An 11,412-nucleotide genomic window follows, 5' to 3' on the forward strand; every position below is an offset into this window, starting at 1 on the left:
CTGCAGTATCACCCCACTCCTGCCTCCTCCAGCAGCGACCCTGGGACCCCGCTTCACCGCAGCCACCACCCCCGGTAAGCAATAAGACACCTGGATTATAAGAGGCACCACCATTTTATTAAAAAATAAAGTTTTTTCCTATTTTTCTCCTCAAAATTTGTGGGGCGTCTTATAATCCAGAGCATCTTATAAAGCGAAAAATACGATATATACATACACACACTATGTATATACATACATACACATATACTGTGTATGTGTGTGTGTATATATATATATATATATATATATATATAATGTGTGTATGTATATATATAATTTTTTTTGTGTATATCTATCTGTATATAGAGTACTGTGCTGTATTGTTCTGACCAGTATTTCCCAAACTGTAGTTGAGTATAGCTGGGTCACAATGGTGGCTGCCAGTTCTGAGCTGATGGCACTACTGGACATTTTCCAAATTAGAAGGGAGGTATGATGTGTCTTTTATCTGCTGCACTTGGTTTCCTTGGCCGACCATTGCATCTATGTTGCTCTGCCTTTGCCTATTTCTAGGCGCTTCTTCAAAAGAACTTGTACATCACATCAGGAATCTCCAGTCTTCTTTCCATGGGAGACACCTTGCTGATGCAGTATAACTACCTTGTGTCCTGTTGCTGTACTCACTTTTGCAATGATGTATGACCTGTGACATAAAACTATCTTCCGCAACCTCACCTTTGTAGCAGTTTGGCTGTTCCTCGCCCAGTTTTCAGTCTCTCACACAGCTGTTTCTTGTAGTCATTCATCCTGTTCCAACGTCCATTTGAAAATGATCATTATTACTTGTTTGGTACAATTGGGTTCCCATACACCTGACTATCCCATAAAATCCCTGACTGTGTGTTAGGTTATCGAGAAGAATTGATCAAGGCAAAGTGTTGTCACCAAATAGTGATGTGATTTTAGATTTCTCTTTTATTCATTTATTTTGCAGTTTGTTAGTTGCTAAAAAATAAATTTTGACCCTTCTATTGTTGACCACTTTGCAGGAACAAAGACCACCCTGACCTTCGACTCTGGTCCATTCAAGGAAAGGGCACACGCGGTCAGAACTATAAAGGGTCATCAAACATGCTGGGCAAGATGGATGAGACGTATATAACGAACGAGCATAGCTACCAGAAGTCCCAGGACTCCGGCGGAGAAAACAAAACGCCAAATGAAACCGGAAAGTTTGAGGAAAACAACAGTGTATTGGTGGACGGCCACAAGAGTAACTCTCGTGCTGAGGCGAAGAGACGATTCTCAGATCATGTAAATACAGAGAGACGGACTGAGCAGGTGAGAGACGAACCATAAAAGTCCTCAGGGACACATACGGCCATAGCTGCTCTACAGTGTGAATGAGCACAGTGTGAATGAGCCAGCACACAGCTCCTCATATCTCATCTTCATAGACTGATATGTGTGGGGTGGGGGATACTGGGGGAAACTGCTGACCGCCTTCTGTGGAGAAACCTCATCCATCTACTCTATTCCAGGCTGTATCAGCCGACATGTGCAGTGACAGGAAGGCGGCGGAGGAGCAGCTGGACTCGCACCTCCAGTGGCAGCTCAACCTTCTCACCCACATCGAGAACGTCCAGAATGAAGTCACCAGCCGCATGGACCTCATAGAGAAGGAAGTAGATGGTACGGACATGTGTTTTCTTTTCATGGCGCTCCACTTTATTTTCATTCCTTTCTTTCCCATGCCCTTTAAGTTATCCTGTTGTCTCATTCGTGCCCTCTTGAATCAGCCTAGTTTCTTGCTCATGCCCACTCGCGTCGGCCACCTCGCTCGCATCAGCCTCTCTTTCTAGTCTCTGGACCTACTCACTGGCTCTCTCGCCCATGGGCCCATCCATTGGCCCGCCGGCTCCCCTCCCGTCTCGGCCCGGTGGCTCCATCCCCCTCCCTCCCGTCTCGGCCCGGTGGCTCCCTCCCCCTCCCTCCCGTCTCGGCCCGCCGGCTCCCTCCCCCTCCCTCCCGTCTCGGCCCGCCGGCTCCCTCCCCCTCCCTCCTGTCTCGGCCCGCCGGCTCCCTCCCCCTCCCTCCCGTCTCGGCCCGCCGGCTCCCTCTCCCTCTTTTCCGTCTCGGCCCGGTGGCTCCCTCCCGTCTCGGCCCGGAGGCTCCCTCCCCCTCCCTCCCGTCTCGGCCCGCCGGCTCCCTCCCCCTCCCTCCCGTCTCGGCCCGCCGGCTCCCTCCCCCTCCCTCCTGTCTCGGCCCGCCGGCTCCCTCCCCCTCCCTCCCGTCTCGGCCCGCCGGCTCCCTCTCCCTCTTTTCCGTCTCGGCCCGGTGGCTCCCTCCCCCTCCCTCCCGTCTCGGCCCGGTGGCTCCCTCCCGCATCAGCTCGCTCGCCTCTTTGCCTGCTCTTCGTTTTTCAGATTCATCAGTGCTCTGTACATTGGGGGATAGTTTTTTTAGTAGATTTTTCAGATTGCAAATATATTGTTTCTGCTTAGCCAATAAAGGTATCGCTCCTAGAATGCTTTTGTCATTTTTGGCCATTTTTCTGGCTGACATGGTACTAAAATATAATTTTTTACTATACAACATAATGTACAAATCTCCTCTTGGAAGAAGGAATCTCAAAAACAAACTGATCAGTGTCCTCGGTGCTGAGACGCGCAGCCATCACCCGGTTATCTACAAGAGAGAATCTCCAGCAATTGTCCAATTCCCCTGCAGCGCCCCCGCAGGAGAAATAAATCATGACACCATCCATCCGTAACCTTCTGACATGTTTACAGCCATTTCCTGTGTGACGCTCTCTTTTTCTCATTTCCTCCAAGTCTTAGAGAGCTGGCTGGATTTCACTGGAGACCTGGAGCCCCCCGACCCTCTGGCGAGGCTGCCGCAATTAAAGAGACGCATCAAGCAGCTTTTAATAGACATGGGCAAAATCCAGCAAATCGCCACACTCTGCTCCGTATGACGAAAGAGAAGACCGAGGGATTTGGCCGCTGCCACGGGGGTTGAACTATTTTTCTTACTTAGGATACAAAGTTTGTACAGATTTTATTGACATTATAAATAAAAGTATATATTATATTATTATTTAGTATTAATCCTTCACAAGGATTATAATCCAGAGCCGGCCCACGCTTCCAGGCTGTACAGATAAGCAAAGTGAAAAAGATGGTCATACTGCGACCTGTGATTCCTGGGATAAGGACACAATAAGAAATAAGATGTCGCCCTCTACTGGAGGGGATGTGGTATTACATCAATATAATGGATTTTCTCAACAACGTTTTTTTTTTTTATATACTTAATTTGTTTTACTCTCAGCTTAAAGCAGTATTGCAAACACTTCTCATATTCTTATACAGAAAGTGATTTCTTCATGTATTCCTGTGTAGATTAAGAGCAAATAGAGCTTCATTTTTACTCAAAAAGTAGCTAATCCTGCCTTGTGTATAGTAAAGCCCAAGAACATTTTATTTAAGAAGAGCAAACACATATGCAAATTTGCTTTTATTTGCCGTTTTCTTTTTTTTTTAGTCTGAGTATTTTAATATATATATATAAAATTTTTCCAAGTTTTTTTTGTCTATTTTGTCTATATATATATATATATATATATATAGATAGATATATAGATATAGTGAAATAAATATATATTGTTTTTTTCTTCAAATATTCTAAAGTTACTAATTCAAGTCATATATATAATTATTTTTTTTTTATTTTATTTTTTTTTAAATAGAAAAAAAATGACTTGGATTAGCAACTTTAGAAGCTTTGAAGTGAAGAAAACAAACAATATATATTTATTTCTCTCTCTCTCTCTCTCTCTCTCGCGCTCTCTCTCTCTCTCTCTCTCTCTCTCTCTATATATATATATATATATATATATATATATATATATATATATATATATATATATATATAAATTTTAACAAAATAGAATTTTTTTTTTTTATATATGTAGATAGGTTTATATTTCTTTCTCCTTAGCTTCAATGCTTCTGTAGTTACTAATCCAAGTTAATTTTTTTTATTCTTGTTTTATTCATGTTTTTGAGGCTTAAACTGACACTTTATTTTTTTTTGTTTCTTTTCTTGCACCATGCTTTACACTGTAGCTCATCTTCCGATTAACAACTGTATATAAGCATAAAAGTCATCAGGAAGTCAGTGTTAAATAAGCTCTCTTTGTATTACAAGGACAGAATGATAATAAAAGGTAACTTCCGCACCGAGGGTTTTAATAACTCGTAGGTGTATAATATCGCCGCTGTTAACCCATCATTATCTGTTTCCACAATCCGCCCATGGTAAATGGTGATTGCTCCAATGATAGTAGACGAAGACAGAAAATGGTGGAAGCCCAGTTGGTTGTTGCAGGTTATCATGATAAGTCTAATATATGTATTTAGAATTAACTTAAAGGGATGTGACCTCTTAAAAGAACCTGGAAAAACTTTAAAGGGGTTGTCCAAGATTAGAAAAAATATTAATAAAGCCAGGGTTTGTTGTAAAATTAAAGAATAAGTCATACTTACCAAGGTCTTTTATTTTTACTGGTCCTGCCGTGATGATCTGTTGACCATTTATGCCCTCTGCATCCAATTACTGGCCTTGTGGCATCACCACCCATCCCCCCTGAGACTAGGGATTGGCTGCAGTGGTCAGCCATTGCTGGTGAGTTGCCACTATAGGACACAAGGTATTTACCACATTTCATGACTAACGTTTTTTTTTAATCCTAGACAATCCCTTTAACTTATGATCCTCTTTTTTTCCCTCTTGAGCAACCGTATATGGAATAGTCTAAACTCTTAGTTTAATTTACCCTTCCAGTGCTAGAGAGTACCTGAGCGGAGCATAGATAGTTTGCCTATGGCTGTGACTTACTATATAGTGCAAACCATCTAATCTCCACCCCTGCAGTTATGCCCCACCCCTGCAGTTATGCCCCACCCCTGCAGTTATGCCCCACCCCTGCAGTTATGCCCCACCCCTGCAGTTATGACCCACCCCTGCAGTTATGACCCACCCCTGCAGTTATGCCCCACCCCTGCAGTTATGCTCCACCCCTGCAGTGATCATCCAGATTTCATTTCATGTTTTTTTTAAGAGAGAGACTTTTCCGGACTGAGATAGATGAAATCCCAACCCCTTATTATTTTAGGTCAGTTTTTCTCTTTACTGCAATACTGCTTTAACCATTATTTTGACAAGAGCATACATCGTACCGAATAAATGTGCCAAAACAAAGCGACTACTACACACAACTGGAAAACCCTCCATCCAGAGATCTGGGTTGACTGAAGATATTTTATCTGCAATTTCACTCTTATTTGCAATGTTTATAAGAGATGTATATAACATAAATATTATTTTGCCCTGCGTAATTCAAGATTGTAGTAATTTTTTTTTTTTTCCCCCTCACATGTACATGATAATAAATGACCTCAGCGGGTATGAGGACACAACCGGAAGGTGAGAGGCTGGTCATTGCAGAACCACTAACATGCCGAGGGCAAAATGTCTCACAATATTCTCGGCTCTTTATACATATTTTAAAGAAATTAAAGCCCCGAGATTAAAAACAAACTCAGCAATGATGAAAGGAACAATCCATCAGCTGCATTATAGAACTGATATTTTTAATTGTGTCTTTATTAAAGTTTATTTATATGTATTACTCTCGTGGCAGAAATTATTTGAACTTGTGCATGTAAAAATGGTGCACTCACCTTGGAATAACATTTACAGATTTACATTACTGATCCTGTACTAATCCTGAGTAACATCCTGTATTATACCCCAGAGCTGCACTCACTATTCTGCTGGTGCAGTCACTGTGTACATATATTACATTACTGATCCTGAGTTACATCCTGTATTATACCCCAGAGCTGCACTCACTATTCTGCTGGTGCAGTCACTGTGTACAAACATTACATTACTGATCCTGAGTTACATCCTGTATTATACCCCAGAGCTGCACTCACTATTCTGCTGGTGCAGTCACTGTGTACATACATTACATTACTGATCCCGAGTTACATCCTTTATTATACTCCAGAGCTGCACTCACTATTCTGCTGGTGCAGTCACTGTGTACATACATTGCATTACTGATCCTGTACTGATCCTGAGTAACATCCTGTATTATACCCCAGAGCTGCACTCACTATTCTGCTGGTGCAGTCACTGTGTATATACATTACTGATCCTGTACTGATCCTGAGATACATCCTGTATTATACTCCAGAGCTGCACTCACTATTCTGCTGGTGCAGTCACTGTGTACATACATTACATTACTGATCCTGAGTTACCTCCTGTATTATACCCCAGAGCTGCACTCACTATTCTGCTGGTGCAGTCACTGTGTACATACATTACATTACTGATCCTGAGTTACCTCCTGTATTATATCCCAGAGCTGCACTCACTATTCTGCTGGTGCAGTCACTGTGTACATTACATTACTGATCCTGAGTTACATCCTGTATTATACTCCAGAGCTGCACTCACTATTCTGCTGGTGCAGTCACTGTGTACATACATTACCCACATCTTTATTATTGAATTCAGGTTTCTCATTCTACCTGCATTGTTCCCTGTCTTTAATATCTGGACCATCATCCCCCAGTGTATAACATCAACATAAGCACTGAGTCCCCGCCGGGAGCTTCATGGCTGTGCAGCTGCACGCAGCCTTACGTCACCAAGCACACTTCCAAGCGTCGGATGGAGTGGTGTAAAGCTGCCACCACTGGACTCTGCAGGAAAAGTGTTCTGTGCAGTCACACTTCTCTATCTGCGTCTGATGGAGGAGTCTGGGTTTGGTGACTCTAGGAGAACGTTACCCCCTGACTGCATTGTGCCCCCTGTATATATGGTGGATAATGCTATGGGCTTCTCGGGGCGTGGCATCGGCCCTTTCGTTTGAATGCAGAGAATTCATAATACTTCAGCACAAGAGATTGTGGACAATTGCAGCTACCGGCTCTGTGTGATCAGTTTGGGGAAGACCCTTTACTGTTCCCCATGACTGTGTGCCCAGTGCACAAAGTCCATACAGACATTGGGATTGAGGGGAAGGGGGGGTGTTTGGTAGAAGAACGTGACTGGCTGCACAGAGCCCAGACGTAAAATCCATGTCCACTATCCAGGTTCTGACCTCACAAATGCTCTTCTGGATGAAGGGGCCCAAATTCCCATAGACGTCTAGAAATCCTTCCCTGAATAGCGGAAGCCATTATATAGTTGTGTTCAAAAGTTTACATTCTCCGGCAGAATTTTTGCTTTCTTGGCCTTTTTTCAGAGAATATGAATGATAACACCAAAACTTTTTCTCCACTCATGGTTAGTGGTTGGGTGAAGCCATTTATTGTCAAACTAAATCATAATGACAACCCAAAACATCCAAATGACCCTGATCAAAGGTTTACATACCCTGGTGATTTTGGCCTGATAACATGCACAGAAGTTGACACAAATTAATTTGAATGGCTACTAAAGGTAACATCCTCACCTGTGACCTGTTTGCTTCTAATCAGTGTGCGTGCATAAAAACTGAGTGAGTTTCTTGGATCCAGACAGACTCCTGCATCTTTCATCCAGCCACTGACGTTTCTGGATTGTGAGTCATTGGGAAAGCAAAAGAATTCTCAACGGATCTACAGGAAAAGGTAGTTGAACTGTATAAAACAGGAAAGGGATACAAAAAGATGTCCAAGGAATTGATAATGCCAGTCTGCAGTGTTCAAACTGTGATTAATAAATGGAAAATCAGGGGCTCGGTAAAAACAAAACCACGGTCAGGTAGACCAACAAAGTTGTCATCCACAACTGTTCAGGAAAATTGTTCGGGATTCAAAGAAAAACCCATAAATAACGAGCTGAAATACAGGATCCTCTGAAAACTAGCGGTGTGGCTGTTTCAAGATGCGCAATAAGGAAGCACTTGAAGAAAAATGGGCAACATGGTCGAGTCACCAGAAGAAAGCCATTACTGCACAAATGCCACAAAGTATCTCGCCTACAATGCGCAAAACAGAACAGAGACAAGCCTCAAAAGTTCTGGAACAAGGTAATTTAACGTGATGAGACCAAAATTTAACTTTTTGGCTACAACCATAAACGTTACATTTGGAGAGAGTTCAACAAGGCCTATGATGAAAGGAACCCCATTCCTACTGTAAAGCACGGAGGTGGATCGCTGATGTTTTGGGGATGTGTGAGCTACAAAGGCACAGGAAACTTGGTCAAAGTTGAAGCAAAGATGAATGCAGCACGTTATCAGCAAATACTGGAGGCAAATTCGCAATCAGCAGCCCGGAAGCTGCGCATGGGACCTAGTGGACCTTCCAACATGACAACAATCCAAAACACAAGGTCAAGTCGACCTGTCATTGGCTACAGCAGAACAAAGTGAAGGTTCTGGAGTGGCCATCTCAGTCTCCTGACCTCAATATCATTGAGCCACTCTGGGGAGATCTCAAGCCTGCAGATAATGCTAGACAACCCAGGAATTTACAGGAACTGGAGGCTTTTTGCCAAGAAGAGTGGGCAGCTTTACCATCTGAGAAAATAAAGGACCTCTACCACAAAAGACTTCAAGCTGTCATTGATGTTAGAGGGGGCAATACACGGTATTAAGAAATGGGGTATGTGAACTTTTGATCAGGGTCATTTGGATGTTTTGGGTTGTCCTTATGATTAAAAAAGAGAAAACACAGTAGTTTGACAATAAATTACTTCACCCAACCACTAACCATGAGTGGAGAAAAAGTTTTGGTGTTATCATTCATATTCTCTGAAAAAAGGCCAAGAAAGCAAAAATTCTGTATGTAAACTTTTGAGCACAACTGTATCTGAGAGGGACCGATTCCATATTTATGGATGTAGAAAATCTGCAGATGGGATCTGGAGGGGGCACATACTTTTGCCATATACCACGTAGCTAAGTATATGTATACTTATGTACACAGCACAAATTATGAAAATATAACAGATTATGGGGTTTACGAGAAAACATTCAATATAAATTATGAAAATCTCTAATCCACGGATGATCTCGGCAGCTTAAGATGAGGTGTTAAAAATAAATTTCATCCAATAAACTAATGGTAATAATCACTGCAGAATAATGAAAGCCTTAAATTAGAACTTTGGAGCCAATATAGTGGGACTGATTACAGCAGCAGGAGAGGAGTCTGCTGACCTTTTGGTGGGCAGTGACCGATCCGTCCTGTGTGATGTAAGTAAGCACAAGGCTGCATTGGACAGAGACAGTGATCATGATTAGGGAGGAGCGAACAAGAACTGTTAAGTTCGAGGTTCGTACTAGACACCCGGCGTTCGGTTCCGAACACAGACTTTTTACCGGAAATCCAACTTTCTGTTCGGTCTTGGTGAAGAATAAAGTTTATTGAATGGCTTCACGCAGTCAGTCAACAAACTTTTAGGCTGTGGGCACTTGCCAAGTATTGGCGCAGCTGTGATTTGCCTGTGCACCACATGACTGCCTGTATAAATGTCTGATCACGGATGTCACTGCCATTCTGCTCTGATTTAGCTTAGGGACCGGACGCAACTCGAGTGAGGGACAGTGGTTAGGTTCTGTGTGTGTACTCCGCTGTGGGAGCACTGTGCCAAAATACCTCTGTGTGAGTAGTGCACTGAAAATTCTCAGTGTATACTCTGTAGCTGTGTCTGTGGGAGTACTGTGCCTAAAAAACACTTTTTTTTTTTTTTTTTTACTCTGCACCCATGGTTTTGGGAGTAGTGTAACCTCCCAAAAAACAGGTTTTTTTTTAACCCTGTGTCTGTGTGATTACTGTTAATGAAAACCACTTTTTTTTTTTTTTTTAACTCTGCGCTTGTGTCTGTGGGAGTACGGTGCCCCAAAACACTTTTTTGTTAAACGCTGCACCTGTGTCTATGGGAGTACTGTCTAAACCCATTTTTTTTGTCTGCACCCATGTCTGTGGGAGAACTGTGCCTAAACACTCACTTTTTTTTTTTTTTAAATCTGCACCTGTGTCTGCAAGTATTGTGCTTAATTTTTTTTTTTTTATTTTACTCTGCACCCATGTCTGTGGGAGTACTGTGCCTAAAAAACACTTTTTTTTTTACTCTTCATTGGTCTGTGGGATTACTCTGCCTAAAAACACTTTTTTCTTACTCTGCAGATGTGTCCATAGGGTACTGTGCCTAAAAAAACTTTAACTCTGCACCTGTGTCTGAAAGGAGTACTGTGCTTAAATACCAATTTTTTCTTTTACTCTGCACTCGTGTCCGTGGGAGTACTGTGCCAAAAATCCTGTTTGTGTAGTGTGCCCTAACAGCCTGATTGTCGTGGGAGTGGGCCTCATCTTCCAATCTTTATCCAATCTAATTCCTAATCTTTTTAAAATCATCCAAAACATTTTTCTGAAGCCAAGTCAAGTTCTTGCTTTATGCCATCTTGACCCGTTTCATGTTGTCTCATATAAATATCACCTGATGGAAATAACTGTTCACTCTGGTCACATACATCTCTTCCACAGTCCAGAACCTGATAGCTTGTTTCCATGCATTCATTGACAGACTCAGATTTTGTATTGTCATCTGTAGACAGAAATACACAAAAGGTACTGATTTAATGATTATTTCACTCTCATGTGATCCCCTGCTGTACTGTCTGTATACTCTCATGTGATCCCCTGCTTGTACTGTCTGTATACTCTTATGTGATCCCATGCTGTCCTGTCTGTATATTCTCATGTGATCCCATGCTGTCATTTCTGTATACTCTCGTGATCCCATGCTGTCCTGTCTGTATACTCTCATGTGATCCCATGCTGTTCTGTCTGTATACTTTCATGTGATCCCATGCTGTCGTGTCTGTATACTCTCATGTGATCCCCTGCTGTCCTGTCTGTATACTCGTGATCCCCTGCTGTCCTGTCTGTATACTCTCATGTGATCCCCTGCTGTCCTGTCTGTATACTCTCATGTGATCCCCTGCTGTCCTGTCTGAATACTCTCATGTGATCCCATGCTGTAATGCCTGTATAATCTCATGTGATTCCATGCGGTCCTGCCTGTATACTCTCATGTGATCCCCTGCTGTCCTGTCTGTATACTCTCATGTGATCCCCTGCTGTCCTGTCTGTATACTCATGTGATCCCCTGCTGTCCTGTCTGTATACTCGCATGTGATCCCCTGCTGTCCTGTCTGTATACTCTCATGTGATCCCATGCTGTAATGCCTGTATAACCTCATGTGATTCCATGCTGTCCTGTCTGTATACTCTCATGTGATCCCATGCTGTAATGCCTGTATCTGTATACTCATGTGATCCCATGGTCTCCTGTCTGTATACTCTTATGTGATCCCATGCTGTAATGCCTGTATAATCTCATGTGATTCCATGCTGT

At 42.6% G+C, this 11,412-nt stretch overlaps 1 protein-coding gene across 3 annotated transcripts in view; it reads left to right on the top strand.

The window, feature by feature from the left end:
* Positions 1-3,078, top strand: part of PHF20L1 (PHD finger protein 20 like 1) — a 103,055-nt gene extending 99,977 nt beyond the window's left edge. For all 3 annotated transcript variants that reach the window (XM_073590354.1, XM_073590356.1, XM_073590355.1), the window contains 3 exons: positions 1,032-1,323; positions 1,524-1,674; positions 2,817-3,078. In XM_073590354.1, coding sequence (XP_073446455.1) covers positions 1,032-1,323; positions 1,524-1,674; positions 2,817-2,959 — 586 coding nt within the window. In that variant the 3' untranslated portion in view covers positions 2,960-3,078. The remainder of the gene's footprint in view (positions 1-1,031; positions 1,324-1,523; positions 1,675-2,816) is intronic.
* The last annotated feature ends 8,334 nt before the right edge of the window (positions 3,079-11,412 follow it).

Source organism: Dendrobates tinctorius, unplaced genomic scaffold, assembly GCF_039654945.1.
Source record: "Dendrobates tinctorius isolate UK_male_01 unplaced genomic scaffold, ASM3965494v1 ptg000116l, whole genome shotgun sequence".
In the NCBI taxonomy this organism is placed as follows: Eukaryota; Metazoa; Chordata; class Amphibia; order Anura; family Dendrobatidae; genus Dendrobates; species Dendrobates tinctorius.